At 36.5% G+C, this 19,619-nt stretch overlaps 2 protein-coding genes across 2 annotated transcripts; both read left to right on the top strand.

The window, feature by feature from the left end:
* The first annotated feature begins 487 nt into the window (after positions 1 to 487).
* On the top strand, positions 488 to 5,814 carry LOC308688496 (epoxide hydrolase 4). Its single transcript, XM_081361597.1, has 7 exons — positions 488 to 849; positions 1,228 to 1,313; positions 2,902 to 3,059; positions 3,145 to 3,273; positions 3,366 to 3,469; positions 4,497 to 4,645; positions 4,738 to 5,814. Exons 1-7 carry the CDS (start codon positions 607 to 609, stop codon positions 4,973 to 4,975), a joined length of 1,107 nt encoding a protein of 368 aa, XP_081217723.1. The 5' UTR covers positions 488 to 606; the 3' UTR covers positions 4,976 to 5,814.
* A 1,323-nt stretch (positions 5,815 to 7,137) lies between these two features.
* Positions 7,138 to 16,660, top strand: lpar2a (lysophosphatidic acid receptor 2a). The gene is made up of 3 exons (XM_081366708.1): positions 7,138 to 7,481; positions 7,933 to 8,864; positions 15,842 to 16,660. Exons 2-3 carry the CDS (start codon positions 8,102 to 8,104, stop codon positions 16,171 to 16,173), a joined length of 1,095 nt encoding a protein of 364 aa, XP_081222834.1. The 5' UTR covers positions 7,138 to 7,481; positions 7,933 to 8,101; the 3' UTR covers positions 16,174 to 16,660.
* Positions 16,661 to 19,619: the final 2,959 nt, after the last annotated feature.

Raw genomic sequence — 19,619 nt, 5'->3', positions numbered from 1 at the left:
TGCAATGAATTTACGTTTAAATGTCACTTTTACTTCGTTGATGCACATTACTATAGTCTTGTGGTGAAGTTGATTCACACACACACACACACACACACACACACACACACACACACATTTGTAATCTTTGAACAAAATCTGAAAATGTGGGGTACTTCCCCTCTAGACGGGCCTTCCTTCGCTGATGACGTCGGTTCGATGGCTCGTGTAGAACGTTCCTCCAGCTGTCAGTCAAGTCTGCAGCGATCACTGACAGAAGCTGAATGGAACGGAATGGAACTTTTAGAACTTTTCAGTCAATTCCCAGCGGGGGGGGGGAACAAGCAACGGTCTCTATATGCTCATTATATTCATTTTCACGGGGAAGATACATCATAATACTGAAGTATAGTCGGTCGTAACTTCCGGTTCACGCACTGTGAATCAAGCCAAGCTCCCAGACAATTTATTTGTGGTACAAAAATAGCTCAGCGACAGTTGTTTCCACACAGTCACATGGGGTGTATTTTAAAAGCTGAACCAAAGAAGAGGGACAGTTGCTACACCGAGCCTGTGCTTTGACATATGTCTCTGATTATTAAAATTACTAGCTAGGCTATAATCATCATGAGTCATTCTTTGATGCACTTGCTTTTACTACCAACTCGGATAAGTTTATGGATTCTCTCTTTGGTATATTATATTGTTGTGTATGGCACCGCTGGAATCACTGCCTGTTTGGTTTTGATCCGAATTGCCTGGACTGGATTTAGGGATCCATATAGAACTTTTCAATGGACCATCCGAAAGAAACCCCCAGACTGCCTCCAAGACCCTGCACTTGGCCACCATGCATATCTGAAGGGCAGGGTGAGAGGATTTATAATGAACAAATATGAACAAGAATTAATCTGATGTCTTTAAAAACATTAAACAACGTAATCTGTACGAGGTCGTTAATGAAAGGTGAATGAACGATTGCCCATATCTTGTGTTCTTGCGCCACCTGTGTTTAAAAATAGAACACGGCGTTCACAATAGATTTCACATTCCTTTGTTTTAATGGGGGACACACTAGCCCTGTGATATTACAGTCAATGTCAAATGGAATATTATATATATATCTTTCACCAAATTTGATATTGATCTAGGATTGCTAGTTATTGAAAATAATGGCTAGGTCTTTCTTTCTTTCTTTACTATCAAATAATATGACTCTGTTTTGTGACTTCATTCTTCACGTTTCAGAGCTCAGGCTTGAGGTTCCATTATGTAACTAAAGGAGACCACAGAAAGCCTCTAATGCTGTTTCTTCATGGATTCCCAGAGAACTGGTGACTTCCTTTGCTTCATTTTCTCTGTCTGCTTATTTCAAATTTGACATATGCTGCCCTTTATTCTTTTATTATATCATATTTGATGCAGGGAGGAGATCCAGTCAGATGATTAAGTCAAATTTTATATCTTAACACCAGACAATCAAATAATAAATGAAAAGTCAAATTAATTCATCCATAATTAAAAGTTTAATAAAAGAAACATAAAATGAACAGTTAAAATCACTTCTAATATTTCTAAGTAAAATATAATTAAAACACTCTGAGTATAATATTCTTAGCCTAAGAGTCCAAGGTAGACTGACCTGTACAGAAATTGATCTCCCTTTTATATAGTTGCTTATCGGAACAGAGCTAAGTTCTTCTTTTCATAGTATATTGCATCGAAGGAGACACACAAGACACAAACATATCTAGTTTTCATGATTTCACACTCTGAGGTGTAAAAGTTCACCCTAAGTCAACCAGCTTTAAAGATTAATAAAAGAAAAGCATTAAACATACATTTCAAATTATATAAATGATTGATGATAAAACATATTAAGCAAGAAATTTTTTTTTCTGATTCATCAATATATTTGTATATTATTAAATATCAACAACAATAATATTTACTCATAAAGCACATTTAGCATTTACAGTACCGGTCAAAAGTTTGGAAACATTCATATTTTTAATATTTTTGAAAGAAGTCACATGTGCTCAAGCCTTCATTTATTTATAAAAAAAAACAGTAATATTGTGAAATATTATTAGAGTTTAAAATAATGGTTTTCTATTTTAATATACTTTAAAATGTAATTTATTCCTGTGAATAAAGCTGTGTTTTCAGCATCATTACTCCAGTCTTCAGTGTCACATGATCCTTCAGAAATCATTCTAATATGATCTGATTTGTTATCAATGTTGGAAACAGTTGTGCTGCTTAATATTTTTTTTGGGAACCTGTAAAACTTTTTTTCAGGATTCATAGATTAATGAAAAGTTATAAAGAACAACATTTATTCAAAATAGATTTTTTCTACAAATCTTTATTACCACTTTTTATCAATTTCACACATCCTTGCTGAATAAAAGTACTAATTTCTTTCAACAACAAAAAAAAGAAAAAAAGAAAAAATGACTGACCCCAAACATTTGAACGGTAGTGTAAATTGTTACAAAATATTTCTATTATATATAAATGCTGTTCTTTTTCAACTTTTTATTCATCAAAGAATCCTGAAAGAAATATCACAGGTTATAAAAAATATATATTAAGCAGCACAACTGTTTCCAACATTGCTAATAAATCAGATCATCTTAGAGTGATTTCTGAAGGATCATGTGACACTGAAGACTGGAGTAATGACTGGAGTAATTGATCACAGGAATAAATTATACTTTAAAGTATATTAAAAATAGAAAACCACTATTTTTACTTGTTATTATATTTCACAATATGACAGTTTTACTGTTCAAATAAATGCAGGCTTAATGCGCATAAGAGACTTCTTTCAAAAACATTAAAAACAGAAATAGTTTCTTTTGACCACCACTGTAAAGTCAGAGTTTGTGTGTTCTAAGGTATCGGTATGATCTGCAGGTACTCCTGGCGTTACCAATTACATGAATTCAGCAGTCATTACCACACGGTGGCGCTAGATCTGCGTGGCTGTGGAGATTCGGACGCACCCGTCCGGCTGGAGGAATACTCACTGGAGACACTCTTATATGACATCAGAGACACCATCGATGAATTGGGTAGGCCTGCTGACTAAAATCACAGTGTGAGAAATAAACTGCCTTAGACACTAAATGCACTGGAACGAGATGTGTTTACTCACAGGTCACACGAGTTGTATATTGGTGGGCCATGACTGGGGTGGGATGCTGGCATGGCATTTTGCACTGGAGCGGCCCGACATGGTGCAACTTCTCATCGTCATGAACGCCCCTCACCCTGCCTCGTGGCTGGGTAAGAGTGCCAGATCGTTTCACTAGTGTTTCTAAACGCTGGTCTGATTCTGGACTGAAACTGAAATGTGGGCACATTTCTGTAAAACCCAGATGCAGTTTTGAGAAGACCCTCTCAGCTGTTGCGGTCAGGACATGCATGTTTCTTTCAGTTACCTCTGCTGCCTGAATTTGTTTTGTCGCTTGAAGATTTTAAGGTAGTGTGTGAACACTTTTAACGTTTTAATCTTAATGCCCAAACTGTTTGACACTGTGGTTACTGGTTAATAGTTTCTGCTTATTTTATGTCTAGACACTTAAACTTTTTTTACTGTAACAGGAAACACTAAATACCAGTTCTAGGTCACTAACTGTCCTCAGTCTCATTTAGTTCCAGCTCGTTTCTGTCATGAGCAGTGTTGCGGGTAACTCAATATAAGTAATGCGAGTTACATAATCATCAGATTACTTTTGTCAAGTAACCAGTAAAGTAACGCATTGCTTTTGAATTTTCAACTAAATATCTGTTACATTTTCACATAAGTAACGCAAGTTACTTTGTTTTCCCATTATTGAGTGACAGTGTTGAGAGAAATCATAAGTGCAGAGGCGTTGTGTGCGCTGTGTTTGAACATGATGCTTATAGTTCTAGACTAAATGTGAGCATTTACTCATCTCACTCGCACAAAAACAGATTCAGTATCCCTCAAAATGAATGAAAAGTCAGAATATTACTATTATGTTAAAGATGTTAAATAATGCAAATATACTTAATGTATTTAATCTCACTTTATTAACCAAGTCTTTGCTGCTGACCTTCGATGATCCAGTTCAACCATACGAATAAGCTAAAACGACTTCAGATTTACATGACATTTGGGTTTCATCTGTTTGTTTTTATTGCTGAAGTATGAGTGTTGAACTTTCTTCTGTGACTCACAATGGCAGCACAGCTGAAAGGTTTGTTTGAGCTCCGCCCTCTACTGTACAGGCCTACATTTTTATTTCCTTCAGCCTGAGGCTTTTTTTTAAACTTTTGGTAACTTTTGGGCCTTTACATTTGCTTTTATAAATAAAAATGAACAAGCAAACCCAGCCCATGTGAGAAAATGTAATGCGAAAGTACTGTAACACATTACTTTCCATAAAAAGTAACTGTTACAATTAGTTACTTTTTACGGGAGCAACGCAATATAATGCATTACTTTTAAAAGTAACTTTCTCCAACACTGGTCATGTGCATAGCTGGTTCGAGGTCTATTTTGTGGCACGAACGTGGGCATCAAGAATAAAGCCAGAAGACTGACTGAGTCCCAGCTGGAGGGTTACCTGTACCGGCTGTCCCAGCCTGGAGGGCTCACAGCCCCTCTGAACTACTTCCGCTCTCTCCTCAGGTTTAAAACACATCAAACTCCCATTTCTATATCATGGGCCTAAACTGCAGTACATTGCTTAAAGTGGTTACTGTGTACCTCTCTTTCTACAGTAACACTCTGTACAAGCATCAGGATGTTGGTGTGTCCTGCATGCTAATTTGGGGTGAGGCAGACAATATACTGGTGGAGGGCATGTCCGGTGGAACGAGGCCTTACGTAAGGGGTCCCGTCGTCATTCACACTATACCGGAATGCAGTCACTGGGTTCAGCAGGATCAACCTGAGATAGTCAACAAACTCATATGGGACTTTGTTCTGGATAAAGACATCATAAAACACAATCATTGATTGCCTTTGTTTCACTTGGCGCAATGAAGAATATTATTTCAAGGTTTCAGATTTCAGAGAAAATGTATGTTGTACAATTTGTTATCTCAGTAAATATTTGAAACTATGCAAAGTTTTAAGTTTAAGTTCAGCTTTTACATATTGGTTCCTTGTATATAATATTGCATGAGATCTTCAGTTCAAGACACTTGGACAAATAAGGATTTCAAGAATTTCAACTTTGCTATAGCGTCTTTCCTGCGAGCTGTTTAACTGAAAATCCAACATAGTTATCAAAAATTTTAACCAATTTAAATTTAGTGTGACTAAATACTTTATAACCACATCAAAATGCCTGAAATGCTTGTTCTATGCATGGCTTAGTATTCCTGTGAGTATTGGACGGCATGTTCACTGTCAATGTGTTGAATTAACAATAAACATATTCTCATAGAGAAAAACCCAAATTCTTGAGGATGGTACATACATACTGAACATATGATTATGATACGTCACAGTTAAAAACAAAAACCTTTGTTGCACACTGCAATTAACATTCTTTCAAGGCCATTTTAGTCTGTCATTGCTAACATTTATTTTAATCAATAAATGAAATAAACTTTAAGTCTGTTTCACACATAAAATATTGCTTTGGAAGACGTTGAATATATAGTGCATGTGTCATACAGACTAATTTTGAAATACTTTTATGGTACTTATATGATGGTTTTATGATGATTTGGAGCCAGACCGTCTGAGCAGATCATTCTGATAAATTTATCTTTTTATGTTATTTCGCTTTCTGTTGTGTTTAGTGTAGAAAATAATTCTAAATAAATTTATTTTGTTGTGAACTCTTTAACAAGTCCTAGTCACAGTCATCATTTTAAAATCAATTTCTCTGTGACTTTCGTTATGTGCTCACCTCATGTGGCAAGCTATATAACAGTATAAAAGTAGCCTATCTATTCAAGGAGTCACTATCCAAATAGTTATAAGTTAAGTAACATTCAGTTTTTACTGGTAGCAAGACTATTCACTTATGACTACATATTCCAATTGATGATCCTATTTGTGCTAGTAACTTTTTATTTGGAGACACCATCTTTCCATGTTGTTGCTAGTAACATTTTTTTTTAATTGCCATTTTACGTGTCATATGTCAGAATGTCTACTTTATATTTTAATTAAAATATAACTAACATTTTAGTGCCTAGTAAATATGTAATACTGTCCAGTGACTAGTCAATTTGTAGGGTACAGCGGGACTAGAGGCGCACCGGGGTAAAGGGCGCCTTTGATTTTATCTTCCTCTAAACCACTAGACGCTTTTCATGATGCACATAGAAATTTGGCTGATCCTTGACGCGATCGCAGACAGCAGTGCAAAGTTGATTCTGTGCTAATTTGATCGAAAATTGTATGTTTTTTTTTATGTTGTAGGTTTAAGTAGCAAATGAAAATCGCTAAAATGATTAAATATATATTTTGAGACAAATATCTTGATGATTTTCAATTTGGTTCAAGCTTATTAAATCAACAGTTTTTCAAGAATATGTATAAGTATGGTATTTGGTGTAAAAAGCGCCCCTGCTGTTGGGGCGAAAAGGCACAATAATTAACATGATAATAACAGCTGAATGACTTTCCCATTTGTTGACATACATGGTAAAATCTGTATTAACTTATGGGATCTCCTTAAGATTGCTTTCAGAATCTTAACTTTTTAAAATAATTGTGTTTGTTTCTTTTCTTTTCAAATGAACGTATTTTAGTATCAGTATATTGAACAAAAATGAATTATTTTATTTATCAAAATAAACAGAAAATAGTACAAACTTCGCTAAAGTAATTGTTTTGAACAAGTATTAACTTAGACATGATTAAAAACATATTTTAGCTTAAGTGTTTGTGTAAATACTTTGCGCCTTAGTCTTACCCCTGTATGTGGGGTGAAAGGCGCACATTGCCACCTCATACATTTATAAGTGTTTTAAACAAACAAACAAGCCACTTTTATGATTTATTTTCACCTTCAATGTTCAGTGAAAACATCAATATTTTTTCAACAATCATTTACTGTGGGAGTAATAAAAAGCACATTTTTCTTAAGGTGTAGCCTAATAATTGGAATAGTTATTATGAGTAACTAAATAAGTAGGCTACTATCTAATGGAACTGACATGGGATCTAGTGATAAGCCATTATTGGATTATGGAATAATTATACAAACGGCTTGCCATACGCCCTGTGTGCCAGATTCTGGGAAATGAATCCAATTCCAATATTTATTTTCTAAACCTGTCGTCGAAGGTTTTGAACAATCGTCTCGTGTTCATTGGATCTTCGGGCGGCGATTCCGTCAAATCAGGTTTGAGGGAGGTGTGATCTGCGGATCTTCACTCGAACATCAAGATTTCTTATCGAGCTCCTCCGCCAGATGAGCGTTTCCGACGGCGAGTGCCAGAACATCGACACAGCTGCGGTTATGTGTCTTTTCTTTGTTTGCTCTGACACTCTGGCAACGGTAAGTGTGTTTCTCTAGTGTTGTTTTAGAAGAAAGTAGCTGTTGTTTTTGTACTGAGTGACAACCGAGCCAAACTGTACAGTGTGTAACACTGCAGGGGCCAATAAATTCCGCGTGTTTCTGCAGTAGATTAGTTGCCTCCAGGTTTCACTTAAACATTTCAATACCCGAAACTAGTTTTATTTCCCGTTCTCTTAATGCTACCTCTAAAACTGATGTTGAGTAATACAGTGAGGAGTTGGGATTGTATTGGTGCAAAACGTCACTCTCCCGTTTACTTTGCGGTTAATTTTTAATGTGTAAATTTGTTAAAAGCAATGTGTGCGCGTTGCGTGTCCAATGAAGAATAGTTATCATTTCCGCTATTGCCTCGTTAAAGATTAACTTTTTCACTTGTCTTGGACTTGTACGGACAAATAACGTTGCTGTCCTCATGCTTCCTGTGTTTTAGGGTTGGAAAACAATAAAAGACACGCCTTGTAAGCAGCAACATTGGCACACTTTTGATATGTAAAAGGAAAATTTCAAATGGTGGCCAATCGCATCATTAGGACTACAGCATCAGGGAGAACTGGCCAAACTGGCAACAACTGAACAGCTCAAGGGATTTACATGAATGAATGTCTCTAATAATGTCATTAAATGATACCTGCCAGTACAATTCAGTGAATGACAATTCAGTGTACTATTTCTACAACAAGACTGGCAAGAACATCAGCGCTGAGTGGCGCGCGCATGACTATGTGGTGGTCGGCCTCGGGCTCCCGATCTGCATCTTTATCATTCTGGCAAATATGTTGGTCGTAGCGGCCATAATCATCAATCGACAGTTCCACTTTCCCATTTATTACTTACTTGGGAACATGGCTGCCGCTGACCTCTTCGCCGGCGTCTCGTATCTCTACCTTGTGTTCCACACGGGGCCGTGGACCATCAAATTGACCATCAAAGAGTGGTTCGTCCGTGGGGCTTTGATCAACATGAGCCTGACCGCCTCTGTCGTCAACCTTCTGGCCGTGGCAGTGGAGCGTCACCAGACCATCTTCACCATGCAGCTGCACAGCACCATGACCAAGTGGCGTGTGGTGATGCTGATAGTTTTTATCTGGTTGGTGGCGGTCATCATGGGTCTGGTGCCCACCATGGGCTGGAACTGCGTTTGTGACCTGTCAACCTGCTCAACGGTAGCGCCACTATATTCCCGCAGCTTCCTGGTGTTCTGGGCCGTCCTCAACCTCCTGGCCTTCTTCATCATGGTGGCCGTCTACACACGCATCTTCATCTACGTCCGCCGCCGGAATCGACTGATGTCTCCTCACACGGATCAGCCCACGCACAATCAGACCGTTATCAGCCTCATGAAGACCATGTCCATGATTCTGGGTAAGGCCTTGACTCTTATGTAGACTTCGGGCGTTTGGGAGATTACTCCGTCTGAGTGAAACTCTTCTGAAACCTTTTTTTGTATCTCTAACTGTATGGAGAAGTACTGTTAACTTGTTTTAGGGTAAACAAGTCTGTCAACCCCAAAACAAGTTAACCAAACCGGTTTGGCACAGATTTGCTTGTCAAGCACTCGCTTGTTTGAGTACCTCGAACAGGAATCAGTTATTTAAGTTGCCCCTGAGGCTGTAGGCTGAGACTTCTGCTTGTGGATTTAACTGAAGTGGTGTGAGCACATGGTGTTATTGTGAGGAAGTGTCCATAAAATCAAATGCAATTTATACATTATATATTATAGTAGTGAATGATTTACACATTTATTCTGAAGAATAATTAAATATGTATAAAATATTCTAAAGAGTATCTTGAAATGGGAGTCGTTGAAGTTGAAGTTATATAAAAAAACTATATGATGCAGGGAAAATGGTCTATAATAAATCTCTTAAAATATGAAATAATTGAACTTTGACAAGGAAAGATTAGTTCAGGTTGTAAAACATCATTAATTATAATAATATAATTAATGATATTTGTAAAGAAAACACTAATCACTTAATAAATATTAACATTTTGTTCAATATTTTTCTTAAGAAGTGTATGACATGAGCTCACACTGTAAAACATTTCTAACCTACCCAACTCAAAATTTTCTACATTTTTCAATTGGCCCAAGTGAAATTCTGTAAATTTAATTTTATCAATTGTTGCAATAGTCTGATAACATTTGCTCAACGAGAAATAGCCTAATACGTTAGCCTAACTAAAAATATATACTGGTAAATTTTTATTAGTAAAGCAACTTTACTGTGTTGTTTATTCCCCATTGCCCCAAAATAAAAAAAAATATGTATTACATCATTATCATCAAATTAGTAAACATTGCAAGATGGCTATGGATGAACACCAGTTGTTTTGCTAGGATTTTTCTGTAACGGGCCACGTCACATTCAGGGGCCAAGTACAGGGTCCATTCAAGCACACAAAATAATTTATTCAGTACGGTGCAAATACATTTCGGCAGTCATTCCTTTTTCAAACGCTCTTATAAAAAATTATGAGCCAGTAAAGTTCTTAATGATTTTTTTTTTAATTTACTTATACTGTGCATAAAGGACACAATGCACTTCTTTCTGAATTCCACCTTTTAAGTTTCATAATCATGTCGTCATGTCATGTCGCTTATAAACAGTAAATTATTGTTAATTGTTTGGGGGTGGAATTGCATCTGTGATCGTTGTGAAGAATTCTCCGGTTGCTCTTCTCGTCGACGATTGATGGAACGGAGGGGTGGGAAACTCTAGGCACCTCACGATTCGATTCGATTACGATTCAGAGGGTAACGATTATTGATTATTAACGATTTTTTTTTTTTTTTTACTACTTGGTACTTTTAAAGCTAAGTATTTATGATGACCCATAACGAACTTACTTCCAATACTTCCTATATTAATTTTATTAATAAAACAAATGGAAGTGATTTGGCAAGTCAACTGTAAGGTTACATTTGCCAGCATATGTCCCAACATTGCAAAGAACCAACAGGAAAATAAATGTGTGCCTGTACTAGCAGCATACTTGTAGTAAATGAATACAAACTTCAGCATATTCTGAATCTCTAGCATTTAATAATAATAGACTTCTATTCTAACCAACATCCTCTTGTTATTTCCAATGAGCAATATAATCCTTCAGACAAAAAAACATTTTGCTGGAGCAAATTCACAAACAGTTTTCGTTCAAAAATATAGAATGATGTACCATCAGCTCTCATACAAACATAATGCTTGTGGACTCACGCATATTCTGAATAATTAGTAACATACACAGCCGCTCTTATTCACAACTAAATAATAAAGAGTTATGACTTGAAATGTTTGCTGTATACCACAATCAAAAACAGCTTATACAAAAAAAGTGAATGAACATCTGCAGAGAGCACAGTCAAAATGTAACTTTTTGTGACTGCCATTGCACATGTTGCAGGGCAGTATAACGTACGTATAACAGATCGGTTTACAGCATATTGATGTGAAAACTAAATACAGAAAGCAGCTCTCATACAAAAAATACTAAATGGGTCACAATGAAATTGCCAATTTTCTATACGTTAGCTTGTAATGAAGAGGGTGCCGTTCGAATTTGGCGCTCAGCCATCATGCGTCTGTTATGTGCGCGCCACAGATAGTCCGCGCACTGCACGTCCGCTTTAGAGTTCCGCCTTATGCATTCCGTCAATATTACGTTATTAGGAAAAAAAAAAGTATTTTTTAGAAAATCGATTTTTGACATTTGTGAATCAATTCAGAATCGTCCGCATCGCGATGCATCTAAGAATCGATTTTTTCCCCCACGCCTATCAGGGGCCAATTAGATTTCAGCAGGGGCCAGGGCCCCTGTGGCCCCACCTCTAGAACCGCCCTTGACGGTAAGAGTATAATCTACCAGTTAGCTCCGCTGGTAGCTAAGCGTACGAGGCTTATTGTTGTGATTGGTCGTAGTGTTATCCTTTGCGTGCAGGGAGATTTTTAAATGCATGCTTGGTGCCGCCCCTCGAGCTGGCCGATTTTCATTAGTCGATGCCAGACCATTAATCTTTCAGATTTAGGTCTGGATTTCCAGGCTACCTTACATTAACAAAATCTTCACCCAGTGTTCAGAGAAATGTCACTTACATTTTAGTATTTAGGTACTTGAGTTCATGAAACTGCAGCTTAACAGTTTAAACATCTAAAAATATTTGCTAAAGTGCAAAAACATCAAAAACACCATAAAATGCGAGTAACTGGAGAGGGTTACTTCAAATGTTCAGTGTAACTTCACTTGAATTTTTGCATTCTCACAAGAGGTACTCATGAAACTGCATCTTAACAGTTTAGCCTTAACATCTAAAACTTTAACAAATATTTGAAAGACTGGAGAAAAAAAAAAAAAAAAAAGGAAAAACGGGAAGTACTTCAGGGTTTCTTCACTCAGTGTTTAGTGTAATTTCATCTGAATTTTAGTATTAAAATTCCTGTGAGGAGGTACTTGGAACTCATGATGTCCTCTTAAATGGTGAAGAAATGTTGATTGAGAGCAGATGTCCTTAAAATCACAGTTGTCACAAGAAAATGTGGCATTCTCCTTAATGCCAGTTTGGATGTACCCCCCACAGATGTGTTTTTAAAGCCCCAATTCTTTTGAAAATACAAACACATTCTGCGTGTAAACAGGGAAAAGAAGTTGCATTAACTGACCAATGGCAAGTTCTGTAGTGCTTGAAAAGGATGTCTTGGTCAGGTGATGGAAACTTGCAAAATAAATAAATGACAAAGCCTTTTTGCATCAAATAGCTGACGACAAGTGACAGAACAGAAGTTATTTTACATAACTCTGCCAAATTTGATAAATGTATGTCTTTAAATCACACGCAGCAATATTTTTAACCTTAAAACATCTTAATTAATTTTGAATTCATGAGGATGTCTAGTGGCGGATCCTAGCTGTAACACTGGGCAGCAAATGAATTGGAAGTCTTGCATATTAACGTAAAATAGCTTACTTCTGCATTGATAATAAGGTGGATGCATTATTGGATTACAGCAAACAAATAAATAAAATAAAAGGTATATGAGGGACAAGTACTTAAAATCAAAACTTACCACTAGATCTGGTTACACGTCATCAGTTAATTATGTATTTATCCACTGACCTACAGAATATAACAATATGGTTGGCAAAGATGGACGATAAGGTTATGAAATGAAATATTTCACAAGTTCATTTGAGCAACTGAATGAGTCTAAGATTTACTGCTGTCCTTTTTACAACAAAGTGACATCCATGAAATTCATACACTGACAAAGTTGCTAACTCTAAATTCATTAAATTAGTCAATTGATTAATAATGTCAATGTAATATCATCAATTATACCATGGGCTGTTTAAATACTCGATTCTGATTGGCTGGAAGGTGTGCAGTAAAACCGTTTAATGCACAGGTAGTTCCAGTCAGTTTGATTACAGTTCGAAATTAATCCGCTACATTGTTAACCATAGTAACACAGATACACTTGCAAGCAGAGTGAGAGACGCATATGAAAACGTTTAGGTAGGCTAAATGGATGATTTTTGAATATCGTTTAATTTGTATCAGTGTTGCCTGTCATTCATAAATAATTGTAATAAATCCAATTAAAGAATCATTAAGTTAGCTATATGCTTAAGCAACGAGGGGACTGCAGTAGCTGCTAGACTTTAAATAAGAGATCGACGCACACAGGTAGGCTAACGTTAACTCGCGCACGCATCTCTCTCTCTCTCTGTTCCTTCTCCTTCAGTTCTCTGTCTCTCTCTTTTAATAATGAATTTAAATAAATGTGAATTCATTCAAATAAAAGCAATCTGATGGCTCTACTTTATTTAAAGCGGACGGAGTGCAAGAACTGACGAGCCTTAACTTAAGAAATAACCGTAATTTTTACACGTCTGTTAAAAAAATTACACTGTAAACATCAGTTACAGCTTTAACTTATTTTTAACTTGGCAAATAACCAAGGTATAAGCGGGATAATCCACGGCTAGCCATGCATTAAAGGATTTTAATGCACGACGTAGAGGCGAAGAACCACCCGACGCGAAGCGGATGGTGGTTGCCTCTACGAAGCCTCTATTACCTAGCCGTGGATTATCCCTTACATAATACTAGGTTTTGAAGTAACATTAGCATTAACCCAAACACCACTTTTATTTGTATTGATATTCTTATTGTATTTGGCCTGACATAACAACATTTATTCAATAAATTAAAAATATTTTGAAAATTTTGGTTTATAGTTCTGTATTAATAACAAAAATGGTTTGTTCTGTCACATGTTTTAGCGGTTTCATGGCTGAATGAACAAATATGCAATAACAATTCTTGTTAAATACTCACTTAATGTCGTAGTGGTTCAGTTTTCTTCACTGATACCTGGTGAGTCAGACCTAACAATGCTGGGTTACATTGAGGAAAAAAAAAAGTTATAACAGAAAGGTATAGGCTACCTAGTGTCTCATACATTTAATGTAATCGTAATAAAGTTTGATAAAATGATTTAGTTAAATAAATAGTAACTGAGAGATTAGTATGGGCTAAATTAGGCTATAAAATGCTATCATGAAACCAGCAAAGGCGTGAATTCACTGTAATTCTGCTAAATACAATGTTATGGTATGTAAAATATACTGTGTCCTAAAGTAAAACATTCAGAGAATCGTTCTAATTCGTTTACCGAATGCTTATCGGGCGCGGTAATGTATACCCATGTTTTTCAGGTTTATGTTGAAATTGAGGCCTGCACTCAAATTAACATACACAAGACTTAAAGGGGTGGTATAATGACAAGATGTAAAATAAGTCTCTGATGTCCCCAGAGTGTGTATGTGAAGCTTTAGCTCAAAATACCCCACAGATATTTTTAAATAGCATGTTCAAATTGTCACTTTTTGAGGGTGAGCAAAAACGCACCGTTTTTGTGTCTGTCCCTTTTAAAAGCAAATGAGCTGCTGCTCCCGGCACAGGGGGCGGAGCTTCAAGAGCTTGCACTCACACACACATGCACTGAAAATTTCTAAAACTTTTAGCCTTTTATGTTCAAATGGATTCAGACAATGATGGCGAGACTCAAGAAGAAGTGACAACATGTAGAAGCAACAGGACATTTCTGAATGGTTAGTTGGTGAATTTATGTTGCTTATGTGTATCTTCTAGTCATTGATTAGCATATTCTGTCTTGATAATCTATAAATCGTGTTCAGGGGGCGGGTTTATGTAAATTCTAGGGTTGGTGATGTCACTAACCCTGGAGGAATGTGTTTGTTGTCCTTAAAAAGCAATTTCTTTAAAAGCAAATATCCCCCTTTGCTTTGAACTTTGAGCGTTGTGACTTTGCAGATATTGTTTATGCTCAAACAGCAACATTACACACCAACTAAAGTTAAAAAAGTGAAATCATAATCAACCACACACCCCTAAAATACAGAGTTCAGTACTCACCATAACTTAAATGATGAAAAATCTGTCTGGAAATGATGTTCTGTCGTCGTCCTTCAGCATGAGCTTCGACTCCTCACTCTCACGCGCATATATGTATACATTTGAATCCACCAACGGTTTCTCTCAGGTATATATATATATATATTTTTTTTTTCAACGCTTGTTCGGCAAACACATATTTTTCACTTATACTTGATGGATTGGCTGAACACAATTTAATATGTTAAGTGAATTTTTTTATTTTTTATTTTACCTTCAGACTAAAATTACCACAATGCATCTTTTTGTTTGGGGATAATAAGTTGGTTATATTTTTTTACAGTGCACATTCAAAGTGTAAAGGAAAATATGTTACTACTCTTGTTACAATAAGAGTTATTTGTTAACATTATTTAATGCATCAGTTGTATAAACTAACAACGAACTTTTACAGCATTTATTGATCTTGGTTAATGTTCATAACTACATAATTTTGTAACATTTTGCTGCATAAATTATATGTGTGTGTGTATGTATATACTGTAAACGTGTGTATGTGTATATATAGATATAGATATATAGAGGTGTGTGTGTGTATGTGTATATAGATATAGATATATAGAGGTGTGTGTGTATGTGTATATAGATATAGATATATAGAGGTGTGTGTGTGTATGTTTTTGAAAGAAGTCTCTTTTTGCTGCTCACCAAGGCTGTAGTTATTTGATAGTAAAACAGCATTATTATTAAATATTATAACATTTTTAAACAACTGTTCAGTAGTTTAATATTTTTTTACATGAAACAGCGTTTCACCAGATAATGCAAGACTTCGTTTGCATGCTGCAGTGGTTATCACCTAACTACCAGTGCATCAACACTTTCTCTCTCTCTCTCTCTCTCTCTCTCTCTCTCTCTACAGGAGCCTTTGTGATCTGTTGGACGCCGGGTCTAGTGATTCTCTTACTGGATGGTCTCAGTTGCAGTAAATGTGAGGTTCTTAAATATGAGAAGTACTGCCTGGTTCTGGCTGAGTGTAACTCTTTGGTGAACCCTATCATCTACTCGTTTCGGGACGAGGACATGAGGAACACTTACAAACGCATTCTCTGCTTCCCTTGGAGAAGAATGCGCCAGCATGAGGGGCCTTCTGGCATCCGCTTTGAGTCTGTGAAAACAGGGGCTCCCCCTGAGAAAAACAACTATAACTCCACCAGTTTAGAGCCCATTTCTGAACAAAGCCTATTGAAATGATAGAAAAATAATTTCTCTTTGTAAATAAATGACTTTGTATTTGCTTAGTGAAATGATCACAGCGTGTACAAAGAGTAAATAATACTTCATTTTTGATAAGCTTGTTTTGGTGCGTGTTTTTGTCTCTCTTTGACAATAGATGTATTAGTGGTCTTTTGTGTCAGTTAGTTGCTCTGCTGCCCACAGGAAGTTTTTCTTTTCCCAAAGCAGAAGCATTAATATTCATAAAAGGCCCTTTTCGGACCATTTTGTTTTGTTGGGAATGAGATCTGACGGATCAGGAAAAATACCAGATCTAAAACTGACAGCGTGGTGCAATTATTGTTTCTAACAAATCAGACTTTCATTTTAAAGTGCCCTTATTATGCTCATTAACAAGTTCGTAATTCACATTTACATGAAATAGTAAAAAAAAAAAAAAAGTTTTCTCATACTCTACATTGCTGCAGCACCTCTTTTCTCCCTCTGCCTGAAACGCTGTTTTTAGATCCTGTCTCTTTAAATCCGCCTTTCCGAAAAGCCCAGTCTGCTCTGATTGGTTGGTCGGCCCAGTCCGTTGTGATTGGTCAACCACTTATAGCGTGTGATTGGCTTCATGAGCAGCTATATCTATGGTCAACGGTATTGGAAGTCCATACAATGTTTTTCATCATGCAAAGAAGGAAACAACAGATGGATCCTTCGCAGCCTTTCCTACCCCAGAATTCATTACGCACCAGTGATGACAGGATGTTTTTTTCTGAGAACTTGCTGAATTACACTTTTAAAAAATAAGCATTGGGTTTCAGCTTACTCAAATATGATACAAATGTTTTAAAAAAGAACTAAAAAAAAAAACTTTAAGGCGGTTCAAATGTTGACATATCTTACTAAGATGTGAATATATTTTATACTCTTTATAATATACAGTAATGGACCATGGTGAACATATTTAGACAGTTTGTGAACCCCCTATTGTTTTCTGACAGTTTATAACCGCTCGTCAACGGCAGCCGTCACAGTTGCTAGGCGACAAGAACAGTCCTCTGTCGCTCGGTCTGACCTCCGAAGGATCGGACATGTGGTGTGTTCAAGCAAGTCATGTTGAAAAGATCGTATTTACGAGTTGAGCGCACATGAATCCCAACACAAAGTCGTAAATACGAGTGAGAAGCTCGGAATTTTCTTTTAGCCCCGTTTATGAGTTGGGGCGTCAGAAACGTGGCGGACCACAATATTTATAGCTATTTTGCAGTGATTAAGGCTTTTTTATTTACAATAAAATAAGCTAATTCCCTGCACAAAATAATAATAATAGCATTGAAATAAATAACATAATGAGAAAGTTTACAGTGGCTTTATGAATTCATTAAAAAAAAGCAAAACACACCTGAAGCACATTTGCTGTTCTTCATTTTCAAGAAGTACAGTTTAAAAACCTTGCTGTATTTTTATGTAGTATTAAGAGAAGGTACATACACGGCCACAATTGCTACGATGAAAGAGACTTCAACGCACCAGCCGTCATAAACACGACTTCCCAACTCGTAAAAGCAAACTTCCCAGGGCGACTTGAACGCACCAATACTACTCTTTTGGTGTAGGGAAGTCTTCAATTTCAGATGCAGCGAGCGTCTCGTCGACATTGCAAAATCACTTACCCAACTGTTCTTTGTGGATGAGCCAAAGCAGCCAGTAGGCAAGCATTATGCAAATGTGTAGAAACCAAGCAACCTTTCGACAACAATCTTAATAGCAACCACATTTGGAAGTGACTTTTGCACAGACCAGCACATGTTTTTCAAGACGAAACGTAAAATGTAATTGATAGTAAACCGCGGTTCTAATGACCATGAATTACTGACTCGCTGATGCTTTGATATAGAAGGCCGCCAAATAAAACAATGACCTTGATTTCATGCCGTTTTGTTTAGCAGTGTTTCTAATTTTACTTTATGCAGAATGTAGGCTTTGTTTCATTTCCCCATTTACAGAGCACATAATCAATTTGAAATGAGGAGAAAAGGTCTGATTTATTGTGATCCTCATATTATTGTCCTCGTGTCGTATAAATATTCAGACATGGCGGCGAGAAAACCGGCTGGCACGCTGGAAAATGGCAGACTCATTCATAACCGCCGTAACGAGATCATTTTACCGATCGTAACATGCAAATAGACCCTTAATGAACAGCAACAAGGAAAAACTACAGGCTCAAAAGCACACTAGATTATTTTATTAGTTTTTGTTTTTCTAATAAGGAACACTACAATTTTCTCATATTTCTTTTTTTCTCTCTCACTAGAACAGTTCTAAAGTTGAGGTATAAAAGGAGTTTATACAGACTACCAAGTCTGAAAATGGTGGGGTTTATATACAAGTGAAATGGAGAGAGGAGAGGTAGAGAGGAGGGAGAGAATGGTAAATACAGAAGGAAGAGTGTACTACAATTCTAGTAAAATAATGATAAAAATAGAGGAGAAAAAAAAAAACACTGATGGCATTTGATTTGGTGCTGTGGAATCCACCTCAGATCATAATCCCAAAATTGGCAATCCAAACAGTTTGTCGGTTCAGTGAACTGATACTGAACTCAACTAAAACAGGTTATGGGTTGCGCTTTAGGGGGAAAAAAGACATTTAGGAATGTCAACAGCCAGATCTACCAGATATGTAGTGTTAAAACTCGTTATTCTGTTACATAGCTTATGCATGTACTCCAATAAAACATCTTATTCTGTCAGTTTCGTAGTTGTCTGAAAGTAGTGTGAGGGAATTTTCATAGCACCTCAAACAAATGCAACCAGCTCTGACAAAACCACACACAAAAAAAGAAAATAACTCCAGACTCCCGATCCAAATGAAATGTAACTGAAACGCTAAAATGAATATTACAAAGACTAACAAATATTACTCTTGCTCATGAGCGAATCCAAAACCCCCAGCGATAAAAAAAAAAAAAAACAAGAAAAATTAAAAGCATACAAAAAGAGAAAATACACTGAAACATTCCACAATCTGTACAGTGACATCCATAGATGACTGATAGAAAAGAAAACAAAGAAATTTGGTGTAGTAATAGCATTAGTTGGAGATATCCTCGTGAAATGTTTAACTAACAGTAATCTATAGAGGACACAATGATCTGAATAATAGCTTGAAAAGCTCCTCAGAGTTTGTTTTTCCATGTGTACATATAAACAAAACCCCAATTTACATTTCAATGTTATTAAGTCCTTTGTGTAATATATAGAATTTCCATTCATTTATCAAAACGCCCTGGTGCTTCCGTGACTAAAGGTAGGTGGGGGGGGGGGGGGGGGGGGGGGGGGGGAGAAAAAAAACCCCAACAAATCCCGGGGATACAAAAACAACTTGTCTGTCTTGTCTGGAAAAAGTAAATAGAAATTCATTTGATGTTCCTCTACTAGCTTTTAGTCCATCTGTTTCAAATCACAACACATCCA

The sequence above is a fragment of the Scardinius erythrophthalmus genome, assembly GCF_964197995.2.
Source record: "Scardinius erythrophthalmus genome assembly, chromosome: 1".
Lineage (NCBI taxonomy): Eukaryota > Metazoa > Chordata > Actinopteri > Cypriniformes > Leuciscidae > Scardinius > Scardinius erythrophthalmus.
The sequence above is the reverse complement of the archived record's forward strand: the minus strand, read 5'-3'. Positions and strand labels throughout refer to the sequence as shown.

Bases quoted from the DNA above. Each gene is read 5' to 3' on its own strand.
- lpar2a (XM_081366708.1), top strand. From the start codon at position 8,102: ATGTCTCTAATAATGTCATTAAATGATACCTGCCAGTACAATTCAGTG. The intron at 8,865-15,841 runs GTAAGGCCTTGA...CTCTCTCTACAG, and splicing joins GACCATGTCCATGATTCTGG to GAGCCTTTGTGATCTGTTGG.
- LOC308688496 (XM_081361597.1), top strand. From the start codon at position 607: ATGAGTCATTCTTTGATGCACTTGCTTTTACTACCAACTCGGATAAGT. The intron at 3,060-3,144 runs GTAGGCCTGCTG...GTTTACTCACAG, and splicing joins AGACACCATCGATGAATTGG to GTCACACGAGTTGTATATTG. The intron at 3,274-3,365 runs GTAAGAGTGCCA...TGTAAAACCCAG, and splicing joins TCACCCTGCCTCGTGGCTGG to ATGCAGTTTTGAGAAGACCC.